General features: G+C 43.5%; 1 protein-coding gene across 4 annotated transcripts in view; it reads right to left on the bottom strand.

Moving 5' to 3' along the window:
• LOC147727294 (protein prune homolog 2-like) overlaps window positions 1-17,109 on the bottom strand; it is a 1,486,257-nt gene that overhangs the window by 196,964 nt on the left and 1,272,184 nt on the right. For all 4 annotated transcript variants that reach the window (XM_086961350.1, XM_086961348.1, XM_086961347.1 and 1 more), the window contains exons 13-14: window positions 13,872-13,974; window positions 12,407-12,538 (exon numbers count right to left, since the gene is read on the bottom strand). In XM_086961350.1, the coding sequence (XP_086817476.1) occupies window positions 12,407-12,538; window positions 13,872-13,974 (235 nt within the window). The remainder of the gene's footprint in view (window positions 1-12,406; window positions 12,539-13,871; window positions 13,975-17,109) is intronic.

Below are 17,109 nucleotides of genomic sequence, written 5' to 3'. Positions count from 1 at the left end.
AAAAGTTAAAGTCCGCAAAGTTCAGCACCCCAGAGACTCTCAGCAAAAGCCCTAGCTCTAGTACTGCTTGAAAGTGTGACAGGGTGATTTTGAAAAAAACGTTATAGGGTCTCCTCTGGGGATAATTTTATTTCCCCTTTGAAAGGTCTTGTGGGCAATCAAAGTCCCGGGTAATTGGATCCCTGTAAATAAACTATTTTTATTGCTTAAGGGATTCCCTGGTCCCACTTTGGGCACCACAGCATTTACTTTTCGATGAGGGCTACGGTGGAACAGCCAAACCTCCTGCTAGCTCTCTGCATGCTGTGCACACCTGCTGGGTGTCTTACACTGGCATCCTACACTTCTCCTGCCTGTGCTGACTATGGTGGGAGAAGGAACAAAGCACTCTTCCTGTTGTGGTGAGGAGACTCAAGGTTAAGAACTCCTGATCCCTAGACATGGCACGGGGCAATGGGAGCAGGAGGAGTTCCTGGCCGATCTCTTCCCTCTTAGTACCCAGAGAGATGGGGGCTCTTGGAGACACATATGGAAAGAGCATAGCAGCGCTCATTTTGTTTTTCGTTGCTCCCAGGGAGATGGGGTCTACAGACTCATACAGAAGGGGCTCCACACATTCCACGCTCCCAGTATTTATCATGTTTTTTATCTCCTTGGACCAAACTTTGGGAAATTCACCCGACCGGGAGTTCAAGAAGCCCAGGGAGCAAAGAGCTGCTCACACCCATCCCCGGCTGGTCCCCCCAGTAAACTGAGCTTCTTTTAATGTTTTCATATTCCCAGTGGACTATTCTGGATACTTTTGGTGACATTTTGTTCTTAATGCCCCCCCCCCCCGGCCAGCAGGAAGGGGTGTCTTCAGGCCAATAGCCTCATACCCCACCACATGGCTCGGGGGGTCAGGGGATGCCATAAATTACTCTTCATTTTGTGACCAGATAATCAGTATCAGCCCATCTACTTCTTATGGGCCAATCATAGCATATTTGGACCCCAACAGTCCGCATATCTCTTTTAACCCCTCCAGACACATCTGATCACCTTTTTAAATGCTAATTTATAAAACAAGCATTGGAAATGCAATAGGTCTCGCATTAGGAAAGTTTGACCTATTGGTCTTATAAATGACATTTTTTTTATTTATGTGTTGTTTTTTAAAATAGCTCAATTAATAGCTTTGTCATTTACAATGCCAATAGTTATAACTTTCGCAAATGTGACACCTATAGCATTTGTAATGCAACATGTTTTGTATTTACGTGACTTAGATGTATTGATATTACAAATAACAATGGCTTTTAACTTTTTTAAATAATTAATACTTAAATAAAAGTGATTGTAATTTATAATGGCAATAGCTTAAACTTTTGTAAACAACTTTAGTGAAGATTATGTTCAGTGCATTTTATTGTGACGACAATCCAAGAACAGAAGTGAAATATGAACATCTTTTTTGACATTTGTAATAAAGCTTGAAACATTGAGAGAACATATTTGAACCAGTGATGCTGTGGTGATGCTGAGTGATGCTGTGGTTGCGCTGAGTGATGCTGTGGTTGAGCTGAGTGATGCTGTGGTTGCGCTGAGTGATGCTGTGGTTCGCTGAGTGATGCTGTGGTTGCCCTGAGTGGTGCTGTGGTTGCGCTGAGTGGTGCTGTGGTTGCGCTGAGTGGTGCTGTGGTTGCGCTGAGTGGTGCTGTGGTGGTGCTGAGTGGTGCTGTGATGGTGCTCAGTGATGCTGTGGTGGTGCTGAGGTGGAGCTGAGTGGTGCTATGATGGTGCTGGGTTGTGCTGTGCTGGTGTGTGTGGTGGTGCTGAGTGATGCTGTGGTGGTGCCGAGTGGTGCTGTGGTGGTGCCGAGTGGTGCTGTGGTGGTGCCGAGTGGTGCTGTGTTGGTGCCGAGTGATGCTGTGGTGGTGCTGAGTGGTGCTGTGGTGGTGCTGACTGATATTGTGATGGTGCTGAGTGATAATGTGGTGGTGCTGAGTGGTGCTGTGGCAGTGCTGAGTGGTGCTGTGGTGGTGCTGTGGTGGTGCTGTGGTGGTGCAGAGTGGTGCTGTGGTGGTGCTGTGGTGGTGCTGTGGTGGTGCTGGGTGGTGCTGTGGTGGTGCTGAGTGGTGCTGTGGTGGTGCAGAGTGGCACGTGGAATCTGGGAGTACAACGGATCTTCTAAAGGGACGTTTTAGTTGTTTCAAGTGCTCCTCGATGCTTGTTAATTATGACTCGCGGTATCTGTTGATTACAATAGGTAATTAACAGCAAAGTTTCAAACTTTTTTATTTTAACTATGAGGAACGTACATGAGCCAGCATCCAAAGCCTGTATGCTACAACTGGATGTCAGAGACCCTTTGTAACTGGCGAACTGGGCATGTACTTACTTGGGTTAGCGTCATAAGCCTGGTGTGTTTTGGAGCTAACAGCCTGGTGCCTCGTACTCCCTCTAAGTGGTGTTAATTAACTCCCACCATGAAATGTGTGAGGTGCTGCTCGATTTTTTTTTTTAAAAAGACCAGACTGGAAACGAATTCTGAAGTGTTGGGGAGGGCTGTCGACTTTGAAACAAATGAACAAGCCTGGAGTTTAGGCGCCGGCTCAACATTCGGCGATTCTGGGGAAACCATTTAACTTCTCGTGCCTAAATATGAATGTGACTTGTGTGATGTAACTGATGCTCATGTAGAGGCTCTAATACCTCCGGGTTGAGTTTGCGCTATATAAAACTGGGAAAGAAAGTAATTTTGTAATTTCGGTCTAAATGCGCACACAGTTGCAGTAACTCTCATTATGTCAACCCAACATCCTACATTTACTATTCGCGACATTTAAGAATAAAAATATATTAACGCTTTGGTTCTTTATCATTCAAAGGACCATCTGTACTCGTTATGTAGTTTTCAAAATCTTTGATAATGAAATGTATTTACCCCACACCGAGCCAACCTATACTTTATCAACACGTTTGCAGTATTGTTTATTAAGAAAAAACTAAGAAACAAATGCGAAATACACGATGATATTATTACCTAAAACACAGAAATAAAAGATAAACGCATTTCATAAACACCGAGCTGTTCATTCCGAGTCTACTGAAACCCATTACACCGTTTATAGGTTGTATTACATGTATAAACAAAGTGAACTTTCCGAGGTTACTCCAAACAATGTCATTAAACTGTACCGGAAGCCATCATTCTTGGCAGGCCACAGTGCACAGAGCATTAATCCACCGCGGCTAGAAGTTTCTGCTGCAGCTTACAGGGGGTCTCTGTGATATAAAGGGCTGCTTTACATCAAAGTTCTCTGAAACGCATTAGGTCAACCCGGCCAGCTAGTGGCTCTAATATCTAATGTGGACCCCGTACTATCGAAATGAATACCACATGCCGTGTGCGTGCTTACATAAAATACATTATACCGCCCACATATATCGTCATTATTTCCAGAGCGATGACAAACTGGTGTAAACTACAAGACACGCGAAATGTGGCTGGGACTGGATGCTGTACAGAAACAGGTTATCGCGGTTCAAGCTCTAAGTGTGTTTTTCACACCCGTTGATAGTATCAAAGCCGTCGAGTATGTGTTTAGATTGCCCAAACTCGGCCAGGCAGAGTGCCTAAGTGCATTTTTTAGGTTACAAAATATGATTACATGTTGCATCTGTCAGCTGTATAAGTTATGTGCACTTGTGCGGGACACACTTTTTAAACCAAAAGGCGCATTTAAAGTGTGCTGTTTTACAATGCCTCCCAGGCCTTTCCTACCGAGCTTGTACTAACTAGATAATTAAACAACAGGGGGTGGTGATGGACAGAGTTTCTGAATTAAGCAGAATACTCTCACCCAGGCAAGAGATCAGGGCTTAATCCAACACCGTTTTTTCGCTCACTGCACCATCCCAGCTCAGAACCTGGCTATATGCAAATTAGTCTGTCCCTGGCCCAGTGCATCATGGGAACAGGGCAAACCAAACTACCAAGCCAATTCTTTCACTGGGAAGGAAACAAGCTTCCGGGGACCGGTTTCTGGCATTTCAGCCGTCTTCGGCCCGGCTTGCTTGAATCCTGATGGTCCAATGAGCAAGGGACTCACGTCTGAGTATACCCTTCCACGCTTATGGTGGACAAAATAATTAAACAACAGGGGGTGGTGATGGACAGAGTTTCTGAATTAAGCAGAATACTCTCACCCAGTCAAGAGATCAGGGCTTAATCCAACACCGTTTTTTAGCTCACTGCACCATCCCCGCTCAGAACCTTGCTATATGCAAATTAGTCTGTCCCTGGCCCAGTGCATCATGGGAACAGGGAAAACCAAACTACCAAGCCAATTCTTTCACTGGGAAGGAAACAAGCTTCCGGAGACCGGTTTCTGGCATGTCAGCCGTCTTCGGCCCGGCTTGCTTGAATCCTGATGGTGCAATGAGCAAGGGACTCACGTCTGAGTATACCCTTCCACGCTTATGGTGGACAAAATAATTAAACAGGGGGTGGTGATGGACAGACTTTCTGAATTAAGCAGAATACTCTCACCCAGTCAAGAGACCAGGGCTTAATCCAACACCGTTTTTTAGCTCACTGCACCATCCCAGCTCAGAATCTGGCTATATGCAAATTAGTCCGTCCCTGGCCTAGTGCATCAGCGTGGAAGGGTATACTCCACTGGGCCAGGGACGTACTAATTTGCATATAGCCAGGTTCTGAGCTGGGATGGTGCAGTGAGCTAAAAAACGGTGTTGGATTTAGCCTTGATCTCTTGACTGGGTGAGAGTATTCTGCTTAATTCAGAAACTCTGTCCATCACCACCCCCTGTTGTTTAATTATTTTGTCCACCATAAGCGTGGAAGGGTATACTCAGACGTGAGTCCCTTGCTCATTGCACCATCAGGATTCAAGCAAGCCGGGCCGAAGACGGCTGAAATGCCAGAAACCGGTCCCCGGAAGCTTGTTTCCTTCCCAGTGAAAGAATTGGCTTGGTAGTTTGGTTTGCCCTGTTCTCATGATGCACTGGGCCAGGGACGGACTAATTTGCATATAGCCAGGTTCTGAGCTGGGATGGTGCAGTAAGCTAAAAAACGGTGTTGGATTAAGCCCTGATCTCTTGACTGGGTGAGAGTATTCTGCTTAATTCAGAAACTCTGTCCATCACCACCCCCTGTTGTTTAATTATTTTGTCCACCATAAGCGTGGAAGGGTATACTCAAACGTGAGTCCCTTGCTCATTGCACCATCAGGATTCAAGCAAGCAGGGCCGAAGACGGCTGAAATGCCAGAAACCGGTCCCCGGAAGCTTGTTTCCTTCCCAGTAAAAGAATTGGCTTGGTAGTTTGGTTTGCCCTGTTCCCATGATGCACTGGGCCAGGGACGGATTAATTTGCATATAGCCAGGTTCTGAGCTGGGATGGTGCAGTGAGCTAAAAAACGGTGTTGGATTAAGCCCTGATCTCTTGACTGTGTGAGAGTATTCTGCTTAATTCAGAAACTCTGTCCATCACCACCCCCTGTTGTTTAATTATTTTGTCCACCATAAGCGTGGAAGGGTATACTCAGACGTGAGTCCCTTGCTCATTGCACCATCAGGATTCAAGCAAGATGGGCCGAAGACGGCTGAAATGCCAGAAACCAGTCCCCGGAAGCTTGTTTCCTTCCCAGTGAAAGAATTGGCTTGGTAGTTTAGTTTGCCCTGTTCCCATGATGCACTGGGCCAGGGACGGACTAATTTGCATATAGCCAGGTTCTGAGCTGGTATGGTGCAGTGAGCTAAAAAACAGTGTTGGATTAAGCCCTGATCTCTTGACTGGGTGAGAGTATTCTGCTTAATTCAGAAACTCTGTCCATCACCACCCCCTGTTGTTTAATTATTTTGTCCACCATAAGCGTGGAAGGGTATACTCAGACGTGAGTCCCTTGCTCATTGCACCATCAGGATTCAAGCAAGCCGGGCCGAAGACGGCTGAAATGCCAGAAACCGGTCCCCGGAAGCTTGTTTCCTTCCCAGTGAAAGAATTGGCTTGGTAGTTTGGTTTTCCCTGTTCCCATGATGCACTGGGCCAGGGACGGACTAATTTGCATATAGCCAGGTTCTGAGCTGGGGTGGTGCAGTGAGCTAAAAAACGGTGTTGGATTAAGCCCTGATCTCTTGACTTGGTGAGAGTATTCTGCTTAATTCAGAAACTCTGTCCATCACCACCCCCTGTTGTTTAATTGTACTAACTAGAAGCATCACATGGCACATGAAAAGCGTCACACGGTACATGAAAGGAGAGCGAGCTGTGATCTGTGTGTTTCTTGGAAGAACTGAGTTTCAGTAAATTTAAGGGAAATAAACATGGTAATATAGGATAGAAAACATACATGTAGTCTTATTAGTAGCGGCTTCGAGAGACGATAGGGCCTCGTTTACTGTCTTCCTGGCTCGATGTTGTTTGGGAGGGGGGAGTGATAGGGATGTAAGCGCTAGAGGCACGTGGGAGGAGAAGTAGGAGAGTGGTGCAGGCGGGGGGCGGGGAGCGGAGCCTTTGAAGAGACAAATGGTGGTTTGTGACGTAGGAGGCTAAGCTGGGGAACAGATAGCTGGCGATTTGATTTTGTGCACGCGCATTTTAGCTCAATGCGCTTGCGCATTGACCTAAAAGCGCACTGGCACAGCATCAAATTGCCAGTTTGGTTAAACTCTGGATAAGCCCCCATATCTCTCGCCAGCTCGAATGCGCAAGTGCTTCGGCAGGCGAGACCTAATGAACGGATACACCAAATAGCAAAAAATACATTTTCGGCGCAAAGTCCTGTTTTCAAATGCGGCGTAATTTGTTTAGCTGTTTTTCCTGTATTAGACAGCAAAGTTTCCTATAGGAATTAATATGGGAAATTGCACTTTTGTAGCCCCTTACGCCTCCTCCAGTTTCTTTGCCAATCCATGTCTGATCAGCCTGAAACTTTCCATAAAAGAACCAAAGTGGATGAATATATTTTTGAAACTTTTGTGCAAATTTGTCAAACGACACCAAAGTTATTAAAGAAACAAAAAGTGACTTTCCTATGGCAACTGGGACCCAAAAAAAATAAAGAAAATATATATATATATATATATATATATATATATATATATATATATATATATATATATATATATATATATATATATATTCAAATGGCTCGAGCGGGGAAGCGACCCCCAATATTCCATACACCAGCCTTGTTTAGTTCAAAAGAAAGCCAACTCGAGCCCAAATCCTTAAGCGTGTAGTTTATTTAAACACGAGGGCAAACATACACCCGACGCGTTTCAGTGCTATCGCACCTTAGTCATGGGTATTTTTTGTTCGTGCAAAATCAAACTTTAAAGTGAACATAACAATAAAGGTAGGACTGCCTGTCCCAAAACCAAAGACTTTGTTTACACATGGTAGCCATCTTTGACTGTCTTTCTGTTCATTGAAATAAATGGTATTAAAGTATTATTGAATTTGAAAGCGAGGTTTCTAACCAGTTTGCTAAAATTATACACTGTTTCAGATTTATTACTCAATTTAGCCCCAGTGGGCAAATTAATGTTTATAATCAAGCCCCAGTGGACAAAGTATATCCAAAACTAAGTGAAACAAAAAATCAAGGGCCCCATGTAGGTGGCCATTTACCAGCCGGTAACGGCCGATTTCAGCCGTTACCGACCGGTAAATGGGTTTTTGGGATGTAGGGAGCCAATTTTACCGATTCAGTAAATTTACCGAATTGGTAAGTTTACCGAATCGGTAAAATACAGAATCAGTATTTTTACCGATTCGGTAACTTCCAGATGTAGGTGGGACTCTTCTGAGTCCCAAAGGCCTTTCAGATTCGGTATTTTACCACCCAATCTAATTGGGTGGTAAAATACCTAATCCAGGTGTGCATGCACATGTGTGCGTGCACACCTATGCCATGTGACAGACAGACATGCCCTTAGGGCATGTCTGTGTGCCACATGGCACACATGCCTGTATTTGGGGTGCTAGAGGTGTCAAAGTGACACCCCCTGCACCCTTGCTGGAATCGGTATTTAACGAATCGGTAAATACCGATTCGGTAACGCCCATTGATTCCTATGGGCTTCAATGCCCATAGGAATCAATGGGCATTACCGAATCGGTATTTACAGAATCGGTAAATACCGAATCTTAACGATTCTGTATTTACCGATTCTGTAATACCTACACCCCCCCCCTCTATTTTACCACTTCTTAAATACCGAATCGGTAAAATTCGGTATTTAAGAAGTGGTAAAATAAAATTACCTACATCTAGCCCCTAATAATTAAGTACAATCCATATTCCATTTTTCTGACATTAATCCATACAGTCTATCTACTTTTCATATCCATTAGGCTTTCCTGATGTATTTTCTTAATCTTTTCTTGTTTCATATTTTTTGTAGGAGGCGTACTGTCAGCTAGACAAGATTAAGAAAATACATCAGGAAAGCCTAATGGATATGAAAAGTAGACTGTATGGATTAATGTCAGAAAAATGGAATATGGATTGTATTTAATTATATGATTTTTTGTTTCACTCAGTTTTGGATATACTTTGTCCACTGGGGCTTGATTATAAACATTAATTTGCCCACTGGGGCTAAATTGAGTAATAAATCTGAAACAGTGTATAATGTTAGCAAACTGGTTAGAAACCTCGCTTTCAAATTCAATAATACTTTAATACCATTTATTTCAATGAACAGTAAGACAGTCAAAGATGTCTACCATGTGTAAACAAAGTCTTTAGTTTTGGGACAGGCAGTCCTACCTTTATTGTTATGTTCACTTTAAAGTTTGATTTTGCACGAACAAAAAATACCCATGACTAAGGTGCGATAGCACTGAAACGCGTCGGGTGTATGTTTGCCCTTGTGTTTAAATAAACTACACGCTTAAGGATTTGGGCTCGAGTTGGCTTTCTTTTGAACTAAACAAGGCTGGTGTATGGAATATATATATGTGTATATATATATATATATATATATATATATATATATATATATATATATATATATATATATATATATATATATATATATATATATACACACATGTACATACAATACCTTTTCAGGCTTAAGAGTACCATGGACATTATGCAAAAAGGAAATAGGGAACAGGAATTGGTTGATGAGAAAATTTACAATGTAATTAATACGTTATTTTTTGATAATTCTCTTCATTTGTGTGAAAAATGGTTGCTTTTCATCAACAACGTATACCCACAATAATTTAAATATATTACAGCTATGTGCTGATTTGGAAATTATCATATATATTGGCAAAATACTAATTTTAGGTGGGATTAAGCTTGCTTGAATGTGATTTATGGGAAGGTTCTGCTGATTGGTGACTTTAACTACTGGGCCGATGACATTCTTGGCGGCCCACAATCAGCAGAACTGACCGAGCTCCTTTCTGGACTGAATCTAACTCAACAGGTATCCACGGCCACGCATATAAAGGGACACATTCTTGATCAGGTCTGGACTCTTAATCTTTCTACGTCTCCCATTGTAGTCGCACCATGTACCTGGTCCGACAATTATATCATCAAATTTAACGTTCAAATTAATCTCGTGAACAGCCATCCTAGCTTGGTTGGGCGCACTCGAAGGAATTGGCATAAGATTGAAAAGCCTTCATTCCTTGCTTCCCTTGCCAGTTCGATCTCCTCATGCAAACAAACAAGCCTACTTAGATTTTTTGAAAGTTTATAAAAAGTCTATCTTAAAGGCTAAAGCGGTGCACTTCTCCTCCAAAATTTTGTCAGCAACTAATCGCTCAAAGGAGATCTTTCACATTGTGAATGAGCTTTCTAATCCCGACAGTTTTGTGTAAACCTCCCCCCTCACAAACCTTCTGTAATGCACTGAATCTCTTTTTTATTGATAAAATTCACAAAATAAAAATCTAGTATTCCGGTTTGTCAAACCCAAGACCTAAGTCCTCATCCCACTCTTAACCATAGCACTCTCTCGCACTTTCCTGCAATATGTGTGCACACATTCAGAAATCTTCTTTCTAAAGTCAAATTTGGGTCTCCCACCGATTGTTGCCCCCCCCTGTATTCTGAAGGAAATCTTCACTACCTTTTCTAGTCCTGCTCTCAATCTTCTAAATGAGTCTCTGTCTCAGGGTACTGTTCCGGCAACCTTCAAAGAGGCAATTGTTATCCCCCTCTTAAAGAAGGTGGGATCTGATCCACTCACTCTGACTAATTATCGCCCCATTTCCCTTCTCCCTTATCTAGAAAAGATTCTGGAAGCCTATGTCACAGGCTGTCTCACAGACTTCTTGGAGGAATCTGAATTCCTTAATTCCCATCAGACGGGTTTCCACCTGGCACATTCCACTGAGGCAGTAATCTTCACAGTCCTCGATACCTTGAGCAGTGAGGTTCATAGGGGCTTCCCACAGGCCCTTCTTTTGCTCGACCTTTCTGCCTCCTTTGACACAGGCCTTGGTCGGCCGTGTGAGGGAGGGAGGAATCTCTGGCCTCGCCTTGAGTTGGATTAGCTCCTTTCCGGAAAACCGCTCTCAAGCGGTCTGCACTACCCAGTTTACTGCTCCTAAAGTTAAAATCTCACGTGGAGTCCCTCAGGGCTCCTCTCTCTCTCCCTTGTTGTTCAATCTTTACCTCCTCCCTCTTGTCCGAGCTTTGAAGGAGCACAAAGTCTGCACTTTCAATTATGCAGACGATTTCCAACTCATTTTTTCCATCAGTGACTCCCCGGAATCAGTTCATGCTTTTCAATCCACCATGCTGTTCATCAGTGAATGGATGAACAAGAATCATCTAAAACTTAATCCGGACAAGACGGAGCTGGTTTTAACTGGTGGCATTGATAGGAGCCCATGGGGACCCCACTTTTGGCCTAGGGAGTTGGGCCAGCTCCCTGTCCCTTCTAGTTAGGCCAAAAACCTTGGAGTGGTTATCAGCCCGGACCTCACTCTGAAGTCTCAGATCATCTCGGTGATCTCCACCTGGTTTTTTCAACTCTGTAAAATAAAAAAGATTTGTAGATTCCTCACTCATGATGCCCGTATTCAGGTGATCATAGCCATGGTTATGTCCCATGTTGACTATGCCAACTCCTTATACTTTGGCATCCCTCTCTATCTTTCCAAACAACTACAAATAATACAAAATCAGGCTGCTTGCATGATTGTTCATCTTCCCAGGTGTCAGCATATCACCCCTCTTCTGAAGAACCTACACTGGCTTCCGGTTGCCCAGCGGTGTGCTTTCAAGATTGGATGCCTTATTTTTAAGGCACTCCACGGAAGGAGACCGAAGTTTGTTAACAATATGCTAATTAAATATGTTCCAACGCGGAATCTTCGCTCTGCCCACAAATATCTACTACTCACCCCTCACTTCAGATTAAAGCGCACTGGTGGTGCCAGGTTTTCAATCCTGGCCCCCACTTTTTGGAATGCTCTTCCTTCTGAAATCCGTTCCGGCACTAATCCTCTTGGCTTTAGAAGTCTTTTAAAGACTTGGCTCTTTTGACAGGCTTTCTGAATCTTTCTCTTGAGCTTGGATTTCTACCAGATTAGTGCCATGAAACCTCTCCGGTGTACGTGCGCTCTATAAATTCCATTTTAACATTAATTCACTTATTAGTTAGTTTGGTATTAGTAAAATGTGGCTATGTCAACTTGAAAAGCCAAAAATACGGGAGAAACGGTAGTGGATATCTGCTCTCTGCTACTATAAATTAGATCTATTAATATGTTCTTGTTTTTTAACATGAAACATCTATTTGCATTTTTTAAGCGACCTACCAATTGAATTGTGTTGGATGGGGTTTGACAGTGATCACTATTGGGACCAGATGACAGGGATGGCTGGTGACGCGAGACTGGCTTTTATTTAAATGAATATACAGTTCTCGACAATGGTTTTGTACGACAGCTATCGTGACATGGAGCCCGCAACAAAAACATGATGTTCTTTTCTCTGATGCGTCCCCACGCTCGCTGCTAGGGCTGCATAACTAAACCTTAGCTAGCGAGCGAGTCTGCCCTCTCCTCCGGTTACACTTCACGAGAGGGGGCGAAGTGGTCCTCGGGTTTCAAGAGGAACATGAGACGCACAGGAGCCCCAGCAGCAACAGGGAGCCGCCAGGCCGACAACAGAGCACTGTCAAGCTGTACAAATGCGAAAATCTACTTTGGGACTCCAGTTAAATTCAAATTATTTTATAATATGCTTAGTTAATAAAAAAAAATTTTAAGCATTGCACAACATACACTGATAAGAGATATCACAATTCTAGGGAAAAGGTTTCCTTCGCACATGCACATATTTAGTTTCTCCATCCTCTTCACACTTGATTTCTCAGGAAACCTCAAGAAGTAGTATTTTTGAGGAAAGCTCCTTACCGCCTGTCAATCATCTGGTAGCATCGTTTCAGCCACCCGAGGCCGGGCATCTTTCTCCTGGGCGTGGCCCCGTTCAGGTAGACGATCATATAGTCCTCGGCTACCATGAGCTCCAGCGTGCTGATGACGTATCTGTCAAACGTGACAAAACAGAAAGATAATCAAGGAGGGAGACAACGCGAGGAAGGCTTGCTAAAGTGCATCTATGTTTCTGATTTTAGGCGAAGAGTACAGAAAAAAAACGAGCGTATTCAGTCTAACAGCGTCGTTTAGTAAGTGACTTGATCTGAGACAGGAACAGGTGCACATGCATAACTAAAAGCTTTGAAAGATAATCCGTGCAGTGCTTTGAAATACGGCATGGCAAGGGATTACCTGCATCCTGTTAGCTGATTTGTCTGTGCACATCTAAGTCAATGATACCCACCGGCTATCACATGGTTCACTGCCGCATACATATACTTAAACAAGAGGTACTTGACACGGTAATTGGAGAACTTTTAAAGAGTACAGACGGCTGGTAGATTGCACATTTCTCTAATTTAGAGTGCCACTACTATGTGCCACCTCGTCAGAACAGCAAGCGCTATATAAATGCATTTTCAACATGGACAGCTGAAAATGTTCTTCAGAAGTTTGATAAATAAATCGAATATCACAAACGTCTTTCTGCTATTTCATGGTTATGATGTTGGTGTGCTTTGGAAGCACACGTGTCACTGTTTGGGCTAAACGTGGAGTCATGCTAGAAACAATGCCTGAGTCGTCTGGGATAGACGAGTCGTCTGGGATAGACTAGTCTAAGGAACTTGAACGTTTGTAGATTTATATAGTGCGATTTATCACCCGTGACTATTCAGGCGCATCCATGGGCACCGGGAGATTAAGTGATTTAACCAGAATCACAGGATGTCACGCCGAGACTCGAACCCGGATCCCCAGCTCCAGAGTCGGCAGCTCTGGCCACTGCACCATATCCTCTACCAGGCAGAGGAACATACAAAAGGTGATGCGGGAATGCAAATAAGGCCACACCTCTGGCGATTGTTATGCATAACATTCCAACCCATTGTTTCTCCCCACTGTGGCAGCCTAAACAGTGGACAGCCTTATAAAAATCAGTACTGACCCTGCTCCTCATGGGAACAGTCCACCCTGAACTGCTAGGTGAGGCACCCTCCAGATGGTAACACAAGAAACCTCAGAGCCGTTTTGACCTAAATAAGCCAAATAAAATAAAAGGGCACAAGGGGTGAAAAACGATGGCTTGGAATGCTGTCCAGAGCAGCTGCCAGTGGTTGATCATTCCTTCCATCACGTTTTGTGTATTTGAAGAAGTAGCAGCACATCAACAAGGTCTGGGGTGCGTCTGTCTATGGGAGCACTCATGGAGGACGGATCTGTGCTTCGTAAAGAAATACATAAATCTGGTAATAGGGTTCCATTTTCCACATGCATTACTCACAGGAAGAGGTTTTCCATTACATAGTGGTAATCTGCGCGACTGCTGTCTGGTAGGAAGCACGCGGCAAACACAATGATGGCATTCAACCCTTCGCCATAGTATCCTGCAAAACAAACAGAAAGAAAGGCTTTGGGGGTCTGGTGCATGACGTCACAGCACAGAAAAGCTTTCTACTGCCTTATATATATTTTTTCACTGGATTAGGGTTAGAAAGGGAAAGGATTAATATTTATTTTGCTGCTAGAAACAGCACGACAGAAAGGGCCTGTCAGCAATATTTAGTCTACTAGGAAAATTGCATCCAACACCTCTCAAGCTGATTGCACAATTTCTACCACGATACTGATTGCTTTGGGTTTAGTGCTCTAAACCCATAGACCAAGGTCTTATTAGAGAACCTATAAAATCATTTTACATTAAATGAAGCCTTTCAAATCAAAGACTTCTAAATGTGCACTATGTTGCACAGATCATAGTGACATCATACTACACAGGTGTAAACTATGCCTGGGAGAAAATAGCATAATACCAGAGAAATTAGCCTGATTTCGGTAATTTTGTGTTAATCTTTTAAAGTAAAATTCCAGAAATACGCTATAATGTCACACTGTGTAATTACATGCCATTGGTGGTAAAAAAAGACAAATACTGGGAACAACATGAACAACAGAGCACGACTGGCTGTTGTGTGCGGGGCTTTTTTTGTGCAATTTTTGGTTCGCAGAAATTGCATTCTTGTGCCTAAAATGGACACAAGGAATGCCATTTCACTGTGTTATAAAAGCAATAAAATAATATCAGCTCTAGGACAGGCCTATCTTTAACCTCAACCCCACTGTGAAGTTTCTGCAGTCGTACACTTACTATTAACCCATAGTTTGTGAATGGCGAAAAAATAGTAAACTCACACAAAACTAAGTTTACCTTTGTGAATCAGTCCCCTGCGGTCAGTCAAAGCTCGGTAGCTCAGTCCTGATCCATCACTGGGAGATTATGTTCTCCTTTGAGCGGAGAGGTGTGATTTGTATATACCATGTACAGTGCATGTTTTTCCCTTAAAATGGTTGTGTGTGCATCAAGCACAGAACTAGTATCCAAGCTCACTGAGCAAGTTATTCCCCTTGCCAGAGGGAAAGCTATAGACTTAAATGAATGAAAGTAGCATTACTTGCTGAACTCAAAAATACATAAGTAGTATCCCTGTAGTTTAATAAAAGTAAGGCATCAAAGTAGTGAAAGCAAATGAATAAAAGAGGGCATTGGTAAACAGATGCTTAAATTACAGTGATGTGGTAGAAAAGGTTGGCATTAGTTCAACGTGAGATAAACCAATAGCTACATACTCTCCTCCTTGGGAGAATATTATAGCATTATATCCACTGTGATGGGCTATATCATTTGTTAAAGACCCTGTATCTGAGATATAGGCCTGATTCAAGGGCCAATAACGATGGACAGGGCTTTTAACTATAACAGCTCAAGGTAGAAGAGCTATAAACCTATTAGAACATTCCGCCCACTGAGAGTATATTTTTCTAAGTTAAAATTAGTGAAAAGTAAAGACAAACAATTGTATAATAAAGCAAAAGTTCGATACCATTAATTGCCCTGAGCCACTCCATAGGTTTCAAAACATTCCATTTTTCTAAATGGAATTAGAGATTGAAATCCATCAGTAAAGGAATACCTTTCCAGCAAGGGATTGCAAGTGATATCATAGCTGACAAAAGTGAAGATCACGTTGTCTATAAGGCCACTCAGAACACAAGCAGATGCTCATCTGAAATATCCTGTTGTGCATCCCCCACCCCGTAGACCTCTCATGTAAGGAGAGGAGAGGCAAGCTGATGAGTCTAGGGGAGCCATGAGTAAGATGGACTTTTTAACCCTCAGCTATCTGTCTCACCTCAACTCTTAAAAACACATAATGGGCACTGCCACTCTCTCCTGCCACCCTCAGTAGCCCTTCAAATAACAAAACTAAAGGTAAAATCTATCATTACCTACTTTAAGAGTAAAATGACCCTGATGTCTTAAAAACACCCAGTGCATTGTTGCTTATAAACATGCAAAGGTCTCAACATTCCTCCTTACAGAGCGGTTACCAAATACTTGACTCACAAGTTTACCAGAGAGCTGCGGTTCTGTGCTCCACCGGCATTTGTACATGTTTGGGTTAAAACTGTATTACTCCTCTTTGTAAACACCCAGAGACTCCACCACTGCCCACTAACATAGGGTCCTAATACGATGGCGGCAGACTATAATGGAGTGCTGAACCCCCCGCCGATGCTGTGGCGGTCCCGCCATGCATGTAAGGATGCACCCGCCACACTGGTGGGCACATCTTGGGTCTTTTCCATTGCGGGTGGATCTGCTGGCTGCAGACCCGCCCGCAATGTAAAAGGACTGTGCACAGCATTGTAATGCAAAACATGGCAGGCACCATGTGGTGCCTGCTACGTGGTGCATTGCAATGAATACCATAAATACCCCCCAAATGCAACCCATACACCCTGGGGGCCTGAAACGGGCCCCCAACACCAAAGACCGTATGCCTTTCCACGGTGGTAACACCGCTGTGGAAAGGTTATTCACCGCCAGCATTGTAATATGGATGGCAGTGTCTCGCAGTCACCGCCAAAATATGCAGGCACTTTTTCCGCAGTCGACCGGTGGAAAAGCGGGGGATGGTCTTTCTGTCCGCCGCGGACCCCCCAGCCATCATAATATGGCGGAGGGTCTTTGCTGTGTGGATGGCAGAAGGATCGCTCCCGCCGGGCCAGCGGGGACTACAGCCGGCCCGGCGGGGTCGATCCACCCGCCATCCTAATGGGTCCCATCATACATAAGTTAATGATCAAGTACAAGGTATTCATTGAGCCATGTTCACAAAAGCAGACAATTGTGCTACCTAAAGGAGAGTTTTGTAAGCTATTTTCACAATATCCTTTTGAAATATAAAGGAAAGCCTATCAATTTGATGAGTTGTCGAGACATGATACACCTCAACTAGAGTCCACCTCTAGCGTGTTCTGGAGCCCACCTTTGTCCAGTTCTGTTGCCATTTCAAGGTTTTCACTTTAAGTTCTTAGCACCAAGTCCTGTTTTTCATATCAGGCTTCTAAAGACACAACTTAAGAGTTGTGTGAAGGCAGTAGTTAATATGAGTGGATTCAAGCATTTGTGTGTCTGTGTTTGTGTGTGTGCGTAGTTATATCGATGGATAAGTGGGTGG

Source organism: Lissotriton vulgaris, chromosome 3_1 (genome assembly GCF_964263255.1).
Source record: "Lissotriton vulgaris chromosome 3_1, aLisVul1.2, whole genome shotgun sequence".
In the NCBI taxonomy this organism is placed as follows: domain Eukaryota; kingdom Metazoa; phylum Chordata; class Amphibia; order Caudata; family Salamandridae; genus Lissotriton; species Lissotriton vulgaris.
Note: the sequence above shows the minus strand (reverse complement) of the source record. Positions and strands in the feature narration are given on the sequence as shown.